General features: G+C 42.9%; 1 protein-coding gene across 1 annotated transcript; it reads right to left on the minus strand.

Annotated features, from left to right (window-relative positions):
- Nucleotides 1-263: 263 nt before the first annotated feature.
- ncoa5 (nuclear receptor coactivator 5) lies at nt 264-10307 on the minus strand. The gene is made up of 12 exons (XM_079266248.1): nt 10165-10307; nt 8945-9005; nt 6938-7216; nt 6639-6746; nt 5121-5184; nt 3543-3821; nt 3327-3451; nt 2819-2975; nt 2431-2648; nt 2135-2339; nt 1849-1940; nt 264-1332 (listed from the first exon to the last, which is right to left on the minus strand). The coding sequence occupies exons 3-12, from the start codon at nt 7104-7106 to the stop codon at nt 698-700; spliced, it is 2052 nt and encodes a 683-aa protein (XP_079122374.1). The 5' UTR covers nt 7107-7216; nt 8945-9005; nt 10165-10307; the 3' UTR covers nt 264-697.
- Between the last annotated feature and the right edge of the window lie 6576 nt (nt 10308-16883).

Here is a 16883-nt window from a genome sequence, read left to right on the forward strand (position 1 = left end):
TGGGGGGTGGGAGGGGGCTACATGTAAATAAATCAAATACAGTTAGTGTGGAGGTGTTTTTTTTGTGTCAGTGTAAGTTAAATATTATAAAGTTTAAAAAAAAGAACGTATTATTCTCTATTGTGTTTCATGGAACATTTAAAAAAAAAAAAAAAGTAGTTTTATCTTACATTTCAAATGCTTATATATCTATGGCTTCTGGCGATACCCGTTCCATCTTATAATTTGTCAGCACAAAATGCAATAAACCAATACCATTTTATTACAGCAATTGTGTCTGGAGTTTTTAATCATGTCTTGTTTTGACAGTGAAAATGTTACAAATTAAAAAGACACTATGTGCAAAACTATAAAACACAAATCATGGTTGGAAAAGAACAAAGGAATCCATCATAAACCAAAACACACCGTACTTCACACATGCAACTTTACCTCACACGTAAGAAGACTGAATGAATAATTAACTTCTGGCTAATCATCGAAAATACAGACAGTTAGTCTGGACAAGTCATCAAACCAAATTTAATAACCATTTAGTCAACTGAACACAATACTTGGAATAAAAAGAAGAAGAAAAAAAAAAAGATTAAAAGCTTTTACAAAACATCCAACCTACCTATATTACACAGCTGGTACATTCACTGCACAGAGAATTGATGTGTCTACTTGTGTCACAGGGAGAGGAGAAGTTGTTACATCAGTAATGTCGGGGGTACATGGACATCGGCGGGACCTGGCCCATGCTGGGGGGGGGCTGCTGAGCGGCGGCGGGGCTCACCAGGTGGTTGAGGGACGGTCCGCTCTGAATGAGGGTGTCCAGCGCTTTCTGTACACTCGGGTTGTCAAAGTTGATACCTGAAGCCGACGAGGGGAGTCTTTGGCCACCTGGGGTGACCTGCATGCGTCCCGGTGGGGTGCCATAACCCAGGGTTCCACCCGCAGGGGGGCCCGTCATGGTGGGGCGGGGCGGGTTCTGGGAAGGGGGTGGGCCAAGGGAGCCGTACGCCTTCGTCTGGGAGATGGAGGGCGGGCCTCCTGCGCCTGCCGGGACCCCGCTGCCGCTGTTGAACAGGCTGAGGATCTTAGCTTGCAGCTCCTGCTGGTGGCTGGGGTTCGCCGAGGCGCTCGAAGCAGCCGATAGGCCGAGGTGGCTGGACTGTGGAGGCGTGAGAGTAGAGTGGGATAGAGCAGAGTGGGATAGAGCAGGGTGGGATAGAGCAGGGTGGGATAGAGCAGGGTGGGATAGAGCAGGGTGGGATGGAGGAGGCAGTCCTGCAGCGGAGGTTGAAACATCATGGTGTACTGCTGCAGGAGCTGCTCCATGGACTCCAGCTGTGATGTGAAAGGTTCAGTTAGAATGTGCAGTTCTGCAGACTAACATTCAACGGACAAAGCTCTTGTTTTGAAAAACAAGACTAAACTATCTCAGCACATGTTTTAAGACAGTTAACAAAACACTCCGATGCACATTAAATACGTTATTGGTTGCTGTAATTGTTCCTCTTCTCCATAGTGGCAGAGATAAAAAAAAATAAACTAACAATGCCAATGTAGTCTTCATTCTGTATAAAAATACATTGTGAAATGTAGCTGAAGTTATTGAGGTTTCACCAATCAGAGAGAGGAAGTGGGCATCTCAAAGTTTAAATCTTTTGCAACATTTTCCACTGAGCTGCTTCAGAAAACTCGTGACTGCAGCTGAACTTTCTGCTTTGACCGTAAGTGTGTTTTTTCTCTCTTCTGGGCCAGTGTGTAGAGGATGAATGATGACAGTATATTATATATATATGGTTTGAAGAAAAACGGACAAAAGCTGTGAACCAGTCCTTTGAAACGTGTTCCTCCTACCGGTGAGAGGGTCTGCAGCGCTTCGTAGCAGTCGAGCTCTTTTGTCCTTCAGGTAGGCAATGAGACCATCCATTTCATCTGGGGTTACAAATCTACCCGGCAACCACGAAGGGAAAAACAAAAGAAATTAGAAGACTGAGATTCATCACGTGTGAGATTCAAAGTTTTACAACATGGAAACTGTAATTGAGGCATCACACAAAACAAAATGTTACATTCTCCACTGCGCCAATTTTCAATTGCTCATTGAAGACTTGTTCACGAAACAACGTTTCAGACCGGATACCTGTTTTCAGACAGCAGTGTGATGGAGGTGAGCACAGAAATGGGGTGGCCCTCTCTGTCAGGCTCCCTGAGTAGCACGTCGTCCGCCATCTTGGCAGCCTTTCTGGCAATCTCCTCGCGTTCTTTTTCACGGTTTTCAACTTTGTAGGTGTCATAATTGTGGGCAACCAGCATCATGGCATCCTGCATCGGCATGTTCCGATGCTCTACGTGTAAAAAAACAAACAAAAGACACGTGAAACACTGCGCTCTTTGCTTTTGGAGGGAATCAAATTGCCCGCTGTCGCCTTGCGTTACCTTGCGGCGTGCCGAACAAGATGTTGACGGTGCAGGACCGGTGGACCTGGTGCTGCTGGGTAATGATGATGGCAAAGGGTGTGCGGGCCCTGCCTACATCCTCCAGCGCCTGAGTTAGTGACACTTCTGTGTTGAGGAAGATCAGATCCACCACCATGCCCAAATCACGAACCTTCCGTCCGACCGTCTCCGCATACTCCCTACAGTTGTTTGTGAAGCAATAGTACAGACACACAGGCGCACAAACAGACACAGACACACACACACACACACACACACACAGGAGCCATATGAAATAAAAACAGGCCATGTACTGGTGGAACATTTACAACGATGTTCCAGGTCTTTGATTTTGTTTTTCCGGTACAGAACAAGAGAGTGGATATACTTCTGCGCCTTGTTGACGACGATCACAGAGCAGTCGACGGGGCGGTCGGCGTCGTAGCGCCGCTGCAGCTCCTCGTAGTACTGCCGATACAATTCATTGCGGCGGCGCTCTTCTGGTCGAGCGCGATCATCTACTGCTGAAGTGAGGGTGGAGGCGGCTGGACAGGGACATGTCAGTTCAAGTTGAACACGGCTCTAAATCGTCTTTAAAGCAAAACAGCCTCAGCCTGGTGCTACTCTGACATCAATTCGTTTTACGTAATATTATAAATACTGCAGTTGTGGAAAGACGTGTTGGCAAAATGCAGTAAAAATGATATCCAGAGCGACAAAAAAACAACCTGTGGGATGTGAGATCAAATACTGGTCACGTTTTTAAATTCCATACAAAATCAGGAAGATCCAACCGATCACAAATAAACACAATCTTATTCTAAGGTGGTCACGTACTCACATCAACTAAGAGCAATTAAACAAGACATTAGATATGTAGACTGGAGGACACGTACCCTCTGGCTCCCGGCGTCCGTTCCAGGGATCTCTGTAAGGGTCCCTGAAGGGCTCATCCTTCCTCCGGTAATAGTCTTCTGCACCACTGGCACTGCGGTAGAACCGGTCATAGTCGTCTCTGCTGCTGCATGGACACATTTCAGGTTCAGACAAAAAAAAAATAAAAAATGCAACAACTAAATGCTGAACTTCCGACTTATGAGCCGAGTGGTCACCTGAATGCAGGCTCCCTGGGGTCTTTGTCTCTGGTCTCTGTGCTCCGGTACCGGTAGTCGTGGTCACGAGAGTGGCCGGCCGGCCTCGACTCTCGAGCGGGCTCCCTCCCGTCCCGGCTCTCCCGAGACTCGCGCCCGTCCCGGCTCTCCCGGGACTCGCGGCCGTCTCGGCTCTCCCGAGGCTCGCGCACATAAACGGGTGAGCGTGAGCGAGGCCGGGGCTCTTTGCTGTCCGCGTAGCTGCCATACGTGGTGGTAGTGGTGGTGGCGGCGGTGGCCCTGAGAGAAAAGGTATCAGTTAGTGCAAGGCCGGTCAGAGTTCAGTCTGCCTATGAAACACTACAAACTTCTGTCCGTGACTCGTAAAGGGGACCGAGCACGCTTTCAATCCAGGAGGTGGTTCCGAGACGCGTCGACGGCGAGCTTTTGAAAGGGTCCAGTGATCAGTGTTTGCAACACGATTGATTTGTCGACCATTTGAGGTTCCCCCGACCATGAACCCAGCTCTTCAGATACACGCGTACCACGGCTATTTAACCTTTTTGAAACAGGCGGTGTGTATTTTGCGCATTTAGCATTTGCTTGCGATGATTTGCGTTTTGTTCTCCGGTAAGCCACATTCCCACGCTGCAGGTCTCGGGTTAACAGAACTAATACAACATTTTGGGTTTTTTTGCATTTCTAGAAGGAAAATTTTCTACACAGCAAAAATATTTTTTAGGAAAACTAGTTCCTAAAAACGCAAAGTGAGCGAGGTGTCTCCAGGAGGCAGTGGTTGGAGCCCTTTGAACCCTTGGTGTTTTGAAACGGAGGCCACCTTTAGGGTTAGATAGGCCGGGCCTGTTGATGCTAAACCCTCAAATCCGTCTTCACTTCTTCCAACATTTATAGGAGAGTTCAAATAACTTCCATGACGCTCAACTCAAAAGTGAGGCACGAAAGAAGGTTTCAAATTAAAAGAAAAATGCAACAAACCAATAAATTCCTTTCACCACATTTTCCTTGCGAGTTCTGTGCATCGCAACAGTTTATGTCGTCGATATACAACGGGGTCGTATTAGAATAAGCATCACACACATCGCTTGCCCTGGTCTGGGATCTTATGGGTGTGAATGCCCGACCCCATCCCCAAACCTGCCTGAAATATACTTCAATGTGTTGTGCCCGTTCTGTCACTTTTCCTTTACAAAGATAATTCGTTAAAGGTCTTGTTGTGGGACATGAACCTGCTAAAGAGATATGAGGCTGGGTGGGACTCGCACTACGTTTCATTCAGCGGGAAAGTTGCACAATCTACCTATAAAGGTGAACTGCAGTGCAAAGCCACACTATGAACACGAGCATAAGCGACAAAGACACTTTCCTACGACTACTCTCTTTATTTCAACATATCTGGAAATTGTAATTTAGGGTGAAATATTTGTCCCATGAACTGTCACAAACCCATCTTCATTGGGCGGACTTCACCACTGGTGGGAATGACAGTTGAGGAAAATGTTATACGATTTGGGTTTTTTTTGGTTTACCGGCACCTCAGAGGTGACTGTAATTCAACACACCAATTGCGCGTTACTTTACCTTCGTGGGGGGCTCTGCTGGGATTGAGGTTTAGCTTGCCGTCGCTCCACTGCCATATTTACATCTGAAAATAAATCAATCCAAACGTTGAACACAACAGGGACATGTTAATCAGTTGCTTTTCACGCAGAACGGAGTGGCCGCGTCAACACTTCCACGATCCAAATGAAATTGAGCTCCAAAATACGAGCTTGGACGAGAGTCAAAATGCAGCAAATCGAGTTTCCAAATCGGAGTTATTTTGTGCACTTAAGATGGGCTCGGCACTAGCAAAGCTTCAACGTGTAAATTAGATTCTTTTTTCAAACTTGAAATTTAAAAAAAAACAAAAAACGCAAGTGCCCGACTTGAGTGACGCATTAAAATCTATGTTGTAGAAAATTGTCAGTTTGGCAAATAAAACAAGAGATTTCAGAGATTCAGGCTTTGCCAGAAGTTAACAATGCCTTTGTTTATTTGCTTTGTATGCCGATAATGTAACACGTCACAAGACAGATTGGAGGGAGAAAACTCTGCGTGGCTAAATATATTTATAATAATATAATTTTTTTAAATGTTGAGCTGTGGATCAAATCAAACTAAGGGTGCTCCGATCAATAGCCGCAGATCTGCCAATATTCCTTCTGGCCACTTCTATATGGAAGCCGATCAGATGACGCAAAACTCGCGGGACAATTTATTTACACGCGACTAAAATGTCTTCACCAGAGTTGTGAGTTGCTACTTGAAGCCCCTTTTACATGCCTCACTGTTCTATAGAAAACCGTCTGCATTGTTGCCGCTGCCGGCAACACAACCGCTTCGGTGTATAAAAGGCCGGCCGACAAAGGGATGACACGCACGGGACGCTGCAGTGCTACACGTCGAGCTGGCATGCCGTCTAAAATCCCAAATGGGCCATTAAGAGGCACCATTTACAGCAGAATTACAGGGTGTCTGTGTAAAAAGAGGCTTAGTGTGCACACGTTGCATGACACATATCTTCATTTGAATACACAATGTGGTTAAGAATGGTTGAATAAATCATGCAACAACAAATAGAAGGCTTCAAATAAACCCGGTGGTCGGTATCGGCAGATGCTGCTTCCACAGTCCTGATCGGAGCGCCCTCACGCAGAACCAACACCGAGGTTAGTTGTGGGAAAGAATAGTGATCAACTTGCATCATCAGCGTTACAGGTATCATGTTTACTGGATCACTAAAATGGCGTTAAAAAGGAAAATCCATTTTAGCCGTCCACTATTAATCTCTATCTTACATTTAAAACCTTTTAACACAGAAATAAATCTGGAAGTGTAAACTTTAACTGCTACTTTGCTGGCATTTCATAGTCACGATTCTCTTCAGGATAAACACTTTAAAAACACCATGCCCACTCATTGAAGGTTTTCACACACACACACACACATAAAAACAACAACTTGGCCTTTCATTAACTTCTGTAGTTGCTCTCTGTACACCAACATAAAGCGGTCCTCTGTAGCCAGACAATCACACCCACTGCAGTTAAGGCTTACCTATTTTATAACCTTTATATATGCGACCCTTTTGGCCAGACTTTGCAGCTTCCGCTTCCTCAACACCTTCAAATTGTACAAATCCGAACCCACGAAACATGGACACGCCTGGAAGAGGGACATTTAAAGTGGAACAGATCATTGTGAATACCTACCCACTTTCAAAAGTTAGCAGTAAGGACATCCTTTGGAATTTGACATGCTTGCATTTCATGAAAAAACACGACGCTTGATGCTACGAGACATGAGTAAAAGTATGTCATGAATTAGATTTATTGCTTGTATGGTGTTTTACTGACCGATTATCTTCCCATAAGGGCTGAACATCTCTTCCAAATCCTTCTTCTCCATGTCGGAGGTCGGCAAATTCCCGACGAAAATCCGTCTCTCCAAATCTCGAGGGTCACTACTGCTGCAGTTGCGTGAAAACTGCCCCGGCGACGGGCTGCGGCTTCTTCGGCGAGACATGACTTGGTTGAAAAGGGGGTTTAACTTCTTCTTTTCCTTCGTGCGTCTCAAATGCTTGAAAAAGTTTGGTTTGTTCGCTAATCCGTGTCTTTAAATTGCCGTCCAAAATCCTGAAACATGTCAGTGAGTTAAGAGATAAAAATTCTTGGGAGGGATGAAAAGTTTCAGCAGTGCAAAAGTTGAAAATCAAAACAAATCACATCAGACAATGGAAATGCTGTGGAAAATAAATGTTCAAAATGCTGCAAATTTTTAAACAAAATCGAGCCGGTTAAATCGCAAATTCTTCCAAAAGCAGTTTATGAATGGGTGCAAAGTCAGTGACGCAATGGACGTTTTCCCCCGATTTTCAAGAATGCGAACGCTTTGTCTAACCGTTCACAATTTGACTTCACTCATTGTGACTCGTTTCATGAGTCGTTCCTACACCTGATCGGATAAATGCGCACTTGTTGAGCTCTCAACGGGCTTTTTTTTCCTCCCGCCTTCTCTGGGCTCCCAGACTGAAATAATGGCGTGAAAACGGAGCGTAAAATATCTTTCTGGCTGGAGATGCGTGGAAATGTCACAGGTGGTAGAGACTGTGCCAACATGTATATTAGCTACATGATTTGTCCCAGTATAGCATACATCTAACAATGACATTATATAAAATACACCCCGACTCTTTAAATGTTGAACCAAAGAGAATACACTTCCATTTTGTGCTTAAAAAAAGCCACGTAAGACACCGTGGGTGTCGTAACAGTGGATGGCTTTAAGTCGATGGTGGAAACACATTTCACGCAAAACGAAAAGCGCACCGTTAAACCGCAGTTGTGAGAGAAAGTGGAGCAAATGGCACAGATACACAGATACCCACAGAGTGGCAACTGTACAGTGTGATGAACTCTGCCTCCGCTTACTTTAAAATAGACTCGTGGCAATAAATTGTTACGCCGATTTAAATCACAATGAATAGGTTTTGTTGGTTGCGTTTGTTAACAACATGCTCAACGAGGGTTACGGTGCTCGCCGGCAGTGCGCGCCAATACCAGGTTCACTTCTGGTGTGAACGAGCTTTGGCTCCACGCGGCGTTCGGCCTCGCTGTGTTTGCGTTGTTTTGGCACCGTGTCCACCATTTTCATAGCTTCCTCTGGATGCGTGTTGACGATCTGGCACCCGGTCGCTACGTTTTTTAGAGAGGTTGACGGCCAGAAATGTGCCAAACACAATGAAATTAACAGACAAGAGGAAATGCAGGCAGAGGGGGGGGGGGGGGGGTCTCTGCAGATACAGACACCGCCACACTCTCCGTCATAAGTGATGACTGAGAGAGATCATTTTGGTGCGAGTCTATACATTGCGTTTTAGGAAAAATCAGTCTGCCTTTAAGTTTGGGGCAACATTGCTCATCGCAACGTTGCCCCATTGGGTCTGTAAGGTTTCACTAACTAGCAGCGCAGACAACCGCTCGAATAGCGTTTCCTACAAATGGAAATACAGCTTTTGTTCAAATTATCCTCTTCTCTGGAATTAGCAAACATCTTGAGGAAAATCGCATTGATGAAATGAATTCGTGGATTTACGATCATCTCGTAAATGCCAAAGTACAAATGTTTTTTCTTCTTCTTCAATGAAACAAATGATTTTAAATGTCTTCAATATCAGTATTGTATCTTTAAGCGGCCAACAAGCCGGAGTATAAAGTGATTTCAGCAAAAGAAAAAAGGGGTTTTAAGTCCCAAAATACATTCTTTACAAAACTGTTATTAGAAAGTAAAAGCATTTGTTACATTACATTCATGATTGGAGATAATTTGCATAATGTTTTTTAAGGGAGCAACCCTTTACATACCTTAATTTGAACCTTGATGACCTGGATTCTGTGTCCGCATAATTTAAAAAACCCGAAGCGTCTGAAAGGGAGAGAGAAGTCATAACAATGTAACACAGATTAAGAAATAAATCCCCTGAAATGATCCAATCAGAAACAGAAACCATTTATTACCAAGTATGTTACACATGCAAGGAAATTGGCTTGGTGATGGGTGCGTGACCATAAACATAAAAGCAAAAAAGACAATTTAAAACTAGGAAATATGAAGATTTACAGTAAAATATGACAAACAAACAAGTATGTTAAACCAAGTATGTTATTAAAGTGTCAATAGTGTATCGAGATGTTGGTAGTCGCTTGATACCACATTGATTGACTGTCTGATAGTAAGAAGAGTGATCGAGGCATGGTCATTTAAAGTCGTGAATAAAGTTTTTAGACAACCTTAAATTAGTATTCATAACAAAATTCCAAACAATAATCTTATTTTCAAATTTAAAAAAACAAGAACTAACATTCATGAACACAGCAATTCTACATGTAGGCGTATAGATGTCATTTAAAAAGTTTGACGTTATCGTGTAATGGTCTCAATTAAACCCAGCATTGTCGTTAAGTATTGTCATCACGTGCCCGGTCAACTCATAGCAATCAAATGCGGTCATCATGTCGTATTTTTGGCAACTGCAGTGAATGTCATTCATGTAAGTCTCAGCTGGTTTGAGTAAGAGACGACATCTCAGCCGAAACTGTAACCTTAATATCTGTACATGTAAATAGTCTTACCGACGCGTAGGCGGCACTTTGTCACATTTTAAAAAGAGTATTTTTCCTCTGACATAATTATGTTCACTGTGTGGTGGTTTAAGCCTTAACGTTAACTGAGCGGGTCCCCACGAGGGGATGCTGTTCTCTGCGGCCATACGCTACGACACCGGTTAGTGAGAAAATATCCAATAAGAGCAGCTAGCTGGGTGGATTTATTTTGTTTAAGCAGATTAACATCGCTTCACCGTTACACCGCGGTGTGTTTACAGTGGATGTGGTTACGTTGCATCTACACGCAGCCAGGTCAGCGTTGGCTGTTGGCTAACGTTAGCTACTTAGCGTTAGCATAGCTATCTGGCATCGTAAAAGCAAACGGGTAGCGTTGGATTTACATGGCCGACTACACGGAGGTAAACTATATCACTGCGCATGTCGCTGTGTTGCAGACAGCAGAGCAACTATTTGCCTACCTTCAGTGTGAATCTCTGTTTACAGACTATTGAGGCTACGTACAGGTCCTAGAAATTTCACTAGCTCCTCACAAAACCGCTCTTTCTTCTTCTTCTTCTTCTTCTTCTTTTTTTTCTTCTTCTTCTTCTTCTTCTTCTTCTTTACGGTAGCTGCCTGTTCTTCTTCTTCTGCGGCCACGGCTATTATTGTACATTGAATTTCCCCCTACTGGTTACTTGTAAAATAGACCGGGTCCGTGTACGTTTTGATAGTTTGTTGTGTCGTTTAATCGAAAAAATACGAGAGAACCAAAGTCAAATAACGAGCCGATTTGTTTTTTTTGCAAATCTCTCTTTTGTTTTGCTTTTTTTGAAGAGAGACGCAAAGCACGACAGGTATTACGGAAGTAAGAACATGTCTAAATAAAGGTCAAGGCAATACAAGGAGCGAATACAAGAGAAGTGTTTGTCTATGACGCAAAACGCACATACCAAGTTAACAATAGAGGGAAATAAATACATTAAATAGATAAATGTGGGCTGATGGGAGTGTGTTAGCAATAATACGTGACTACATGCGCTTCAATATTCATTGATCCATGGAGCTACACAGCAACAATCAAGTTTTCGATGAAACGGTGCATTGTTTGATGTTCATAAGTTTAATCAAAGTCATTTTTGTGTTCACACAGTTGTTGCTGTTTGCACTGATATTTAATTTCCCACCGTATTGTGCTATTGCTTGAGTGAACGCGGAGCATAGACTGAAGTATAAATGTGTTTACCATTTATACCAGTAGATGGCAGTATACGTGTATTTGCACCAAAATATTTAGTTATATTTACCTGTGTCTTTGTTAATTAGCAATGTCATTGATACAGATCTATTTATTGCAGGTTATTTAATCTGATATTTGCTGTTTAGGGTTCATTTGCAACCTAGTTGTACACATTATGTATTTACTTGTTATTTTCATGTCATGGAAGAGTGAGCATGTGTAGTTCATGAAGCAATACATAATGACAATTGAAAAATATAGAGACGTTTGGTTCATTTTTAATAAACACAAAACATAATTTACCTTTCCTCCACTCTGGACGACACATTCAGGGAGTATGTATATAGTATATGACTTTCATATAATGTGTTACAGAATTCTTTATCAATAAAGTATTAAATATTATTCTGGACTGACAGGCTTTTATTGATGGCTTATGCGAAATTGAAAAACTCAACGCCGTTTATTATTAACTACAACATTTCAAGGGCAGACATGAGAGATTTAGCAAATTTACATTGAGAAACTTAAGCATTTTTATCCAGTAAATAATTTGTATCAACTCATTCATCAGAAAGTAAAAAGTAAGTAAATATATCTGCTGGCAAACTAAAGTTAAAAATATAAAGAAACTGACTTTGATCTCTAATATGAACGTGTCTGTTTTTTGTGAACTCTTGTGGACACAAACAACTCATCGATCCGTCTACGTTTTGATAGTTTGAAAATACAGAAATTACATGGTTTTCTCGTTTTAAGCCCAAAACGGAAATGCACAGTCGTATTTCAGTCTGTGATCAGAAAAGGTCAGCCAGATATTGTACCTGTCTCCATCTCCTTCTAGAGTACAGGTCCTCTTTCTTGAACGTTCCAGAAGGCATGACAGGGTTGGTTTTAAGTAGCAAATTATTAGGTGTTAAAGGTTCCACATCATTCAAGTAATTTGTTATTGTTGTGAGGGGTCTATCATTCATTATAGCTTCCACCTCACAAGGCCTCATCATCCAGAACTTGTTCTTTTACCACAGGGCACAGAATTTTCTTTCGTGACTTAATTAGTCTCCCATATGCCTCCGTGGTGAGCACCTGCTGCCGGGTTGAATAACAACTATATTCCTTCTTGGAGTAGATGTCTTTGGATTTTGTCATGATTTAGTTCTCTAATGAGCATTCTAGCTCCTTTTGTGCACCAACAAAATGTGTACCTTGATCTGATCTGATGGTTTTTACGGTACCGGTGCGACATAGAAATCTGCGTATTGCATTGATGCAGGAGTTTCCAAACTAGCCACCTCAAGATGGCTTGCACGGCTAGTAAGGCATGTAAAGATCACACCCCACCGTTTTACTTTACTTCATCTCTCTCTCTCTCTCTATATATATATATATATATATATATATATATATATATATATATATATATATATATATATATATATATATGTGTATATATACATATATATATATATATATGTGTATATATATATATGTATATATATATGTATGGTGAGCTGCATGCCCTCCACCTCTAAGGGCTCTGCCACCACCGAGACTATGACCCCCCCCCCCCCCCCCTCTCTCTGTGACGACTGGCCAGGTTCGGAGACAGCTGGAGAGACTCCACCAAGGCAAGGCTGCGGGACCTGATGGCATCAGCCCCTGGGTCCTGAAGACCTGCGCCAGCCAGCTGTCTGTTGTCCTGCAACACCTCTTCAACCTGAGCCTGAAGCAGGAGGAAGTCCCGGTGCTGTGGAAGACGTCGTGCCTGGTTCCTGTACCGAAGAAGACGACACCATCTGGCCTCAACGACTACCGACCAGTTGCCCTCACATCTCATGTGATGAAGGTGCTGGAGAGGCTGGTCTTGGCCCACCTTCGACCGCAGGTGAAATCCTCACTGGACCCTCTGCAATTTGCATACCAGCCTCATGTGGGGGTGGACGACGTCATCATCTACCTGCTGCAACGAGCTCAGTCGCACCTGGATGGATCCGGTGGCTCTGTGAGAATCACTTTCTTTGATTTCTCCAGTGCATTCAACACCATCCATCCAGTGCTGCTGAGTGAGAAGCTGCGGATGGTGGGGGTGAACGCATCCACCGTCTCCTGGATCACTGACTACCTCACGGGCAGACCACAGTTTGTCCGACTGGGCCGTGTGCTGTCTGATGGGCTGGTCAGTGATATTGGAGCCCCACAGGGAACTGTTCTGTCTCCCTTCCTGTTCACCTTGTACACCACTGACTTCCAGTACAACTCGGTGTCATGCCATCTGCAGAAGTTCTCTGATGACTCTGCAGTGGTCGGGTGTGTAAGGGACGGACGGGAGGAGGAGTACAGGGCAGTAGTGGAATACTTTGTGGAGTGGGCCGGTAGAAATCACCTGCGTCTGAACGTGGCCAAGACCAGAGAGATGGTGGTCGACTTCAGGAGGAAGACGACGGCTCCACAACCGCTGAGAGTTCTGGGAGAGGATGTGGACATGGTGGAGGAGTACAAGTACCTGGGTGTCTCCATCGACAGCAGACTGAACTGGAAGACCAACATCAACGCTGTGTACAAGAAGGGGATGAGTCGACTCTTCTTCTTGAGGAAACTTCAATCCTTCAACGTGTGCAGCAAGATGTTGGAGATGTTCTACCAGTCTGTTGTGGTCAGTGCACTGTACTTCTGTAGTCTGCTGGGGGAGCAGCATTGGAGCCGGAGACACCAACAGACTTAACAAACTAGTTAAGAAGGCCGGCTCCATCATTGGCTGCAAACAAGACAATCTGGAAGAGGTGGTGGAGAGGAGGACACTGAAGAAACTATCATCCATATTGGATAACCCGGACCACCCTCTCCACCACCTCCTGCAGGGACAGAGGAGCACTTTCTCCAACAGACTGATCCAGCTCCGCTGTCACAAGGAAAGATACAGGAGAACATTCCTGCCCACTGCAATAAGACTTTAAATAAAACAGCTCTGGCCAGATCATTCTCCATATAACTACACACTGCTACACTGTTGTTTGCTGGGGTTGATTTTTAATATTTGCACTCCTGTTTTTCACTGTTTTTCTCCTCGGCAGATAATTTAACACGATTCTATTTCATTGTATATACTGTGCATTTTTGTTTTATCTTATATATTCTATATTCTGATATTTAATTTGTCATACTCTGTTATTCCATTGTATATATTTTGCATTTTTTAATACTTAATATTTTGGTTACTCTGTTACTTTGCTTTTTGGTGTGTCTTGCTGCTGTAACATACAAATTTCCCCCTAAAGTACCTATCTATCTATATATCTATCTATCTATATGATTCTTCAGCTGTGAAGAAGATTACTTTAACTTAACTTAATTCAACATAACTTAACTTAACTTAACTTAAACTTCACAAACTGAAGGTACACAAGCGGACTATATTTCTGTGTTTGCATTTGCATGAGCAAGCAGAATATATACATTATGTTTCTGAAATAAATATAATTAATACATATTATATGAATTATTAATTAATTCGGAGTAATTTTGAGCTTCGTAAGAGATGTTTGTGACGTGTTTTCCGTACTTCTGTAAACTTGTTTACGTTTATACTTATTTTACAACCTTATTTTCAGTCCAATGGTGAAGTTTTTCCGGACCATACATGTTTTTTTTTGCCTAAACCTAACAGGTTTACTCTAACAATGTGGCGTAAAATGACATGTGAAAAACAAACGAATGACTGGATACATTTTCTCAACGCAACAAAACATATACACTTTTATTTTCATTTTTTTAACTTTTTAAGGAAATCATGAATTTACCTGTCAAAAACTGATGTCATTCCTCAAAGTTAGGCAATTGTTTTATCACAATAATAACACAAACGTTTCCTCTGGCTACAAGTGAATGTGTAGCCAGCCAGTGTCTTAATAGAAGAGGCTTTACATTTTGGCAGAGCAACAGTTGCCTTTACCTTTATCTGTTATCCTTTTCACAGAATATGGTACCAATCAAAATCCAGCCTACAAATAAGATTAAAAGATGATATATTGAATTAAAAGGAGACCTCTGCTCTGTGCACTCTCCACAGGATTCTTTTGACGCGGTGGGCTACTTCCATTTGGCTCTGGCAGAGGCCCTGGAGGACCAAGCTAACCCAGAGGCTCTGTATGTGGTGTACAATAATTGACTTTAAAATCCTGCTGTTGGTTTACAAAGCACTGAATGGTTTAGGGCCAAAATACATCTCTGATCTGCTGCTACCTTATGAACCATCCCGACCCCTCAGGTCGTCTGGGACCGGTCTACTTTCTGTTCCCAGAGTCAGAACTAAACATGGAGAAGCAGCGTTCAGTTTTTCTGCTCCACATATCTGGAACAAAGTCCCAGAAAGCTGCAGGTCTGCTGAGACCCTCAGCTCATTTAAATCAAGATTGAAGACTTTTCTGTTTGCTGCTGCCTTTAATTGAACCACATTCAATTAATATATTAATCAATTTCCTGCATTTCTGCATTTTACTGCTGTATTTTATTTCTTACACTGTTCTTAATTGCTGTTAAATCTCCTTTTCTTTTGCCTTATGTTTTGATGCTTTTAATGGTTTTAAAAGGACTGCACAATATGTCGCCATTTCCTCCAGGACAGAGTTCGTGCAAGGCGTACACTATAAAACGCAGATCGGCAGAGATCTTTTCCAGACGTGGTTTGTGTGCGAGTAATTGCAGAATTGCGGCAGTGTATGGTTGATTGCGTGCAGCGCAATGTCTCAGGGAGACATCGATTATTGTTTCAATGTATGTTTTAAATCTCCTTTACTTTTGCCTTTATGCTTTTAATGGTTTCATGTGAAGCACTTTGAATTACCTTGTTGTTGAAATGTGCTATACAAATAAACTTGCCTTGTCTTGCCTTACATGAAGCTGGCCGAGATCCACGGCAACCACATGGCCGATGCTCAGTTGTGCCGAGAATACAGAGACAGAGCCCAGAGTCTGAAGAGAGTTCTGGGTGGAGAGGAAGGTGCTGCTGTTGAAGAGGAGAACATGAAGGATGCAGTCACGGAGCCGGGCCAAAAGAAGGACGAGGACTCTGGTGCTGATATGGAGCGTACGGAAAGTTTGCTGAAGACAAACTGCATTTTCATTTCACCTGAAAATGGAAAACGTGAAGATAAGTTTGCTCCCAAGAACTGGTATAATTCACAGAGACACAGGATGGATGTACAGACACAAATATTGGAGATAATCACAATAATATTGATGCAGGTGGCCCTCTTGTGGACACCTTTGGGTCTGAGACAGAAACCATCGACAGTCAGTCTTACAGTCACAGTATTTTCACCAAGTCCTTAAAGCCAAGGAGCAGATCTCAGACTCAAGCAGCTCCAATGACACTTTACAAACTCACCAGACTCAAAGAGATGGGAAAGACTTTGACACTGACTACCACACGCTCAGTCAGTTACCTGATAATCACAAAAGTGACATCACAGATTCTGATATTCAGGATGAACAAAACACCCCCTCACGAAACGGATGTGCATGCAGATCCGATTAAAAAAGATGTCAGTCTTGAGGACAATCGGTCTGGTACTGACCGAACAGAGAATGTTGGCATAGACACTGTGGACGACTACACAGAGAAATTAGATAAATGTGAACATATGTCTCTGACTGGCACGTTACATTCTTCACTGACATTTCCTGCATCTGGTCACATGTTTCTTGACCAGCACATTGACTCCAACGTCCCAGCCACATGGCACTTATTGTAGGAAAGATAACGTCAATAAATTAAGTTTTCAGAGGATTAGCGACTCTAAAGCATGGGCCTTAACATTCTGTTGTTATTGCAGTTCAATGTGCCTGTTGTATATGTTTTCTAAATGTACGTTTTTGTATCTCTTTATGAAATCAATAAATCCGACAACGTTTATTGAGGTAAATTATATATTTGTCCGTGTAGAAAGGAGTTGCTGTTGTCGT

Source organism: Melanostigma gelatinosum, assembly GCF_949748355.1.
Source record: "Melanostigma gelatinosum genome assembly, chromosome: 3".
Classification (NCBI taxonomy): domain Eukaryota; kingdom Metazoa; phylum Chordata; class Actinopteri; order Perciformes; family Zoarcidae; genus Melanostigma; species Melanostigma gelatinosum.

Excerpts from the sequence above, each read along its gene's own strand:
- ncoa5 (XM_079266248.1), bottom strand. The coding sequence starts at position 7,106 with ATGTCTCGCCGAAGAAGCCGCAGCCCGTCGCCGGGGCAGTTTTCACGC. Across the intron at positions 3,822-5,120 it reads CAGCAGAGCCCCCCACGAAG|GGCCACCGCCGCCACCACCA; the intron begins GTAAAGTAACGC and ends CTTTTCTCTCAG. Across the intron at positions 2,649-2,818 it reads GTCGTCAACAAGGCGCAGAA|CTTCACAAACAACTGTAGGG; the intron begins GTATATCCACTC and ends TCTGTACTATTG.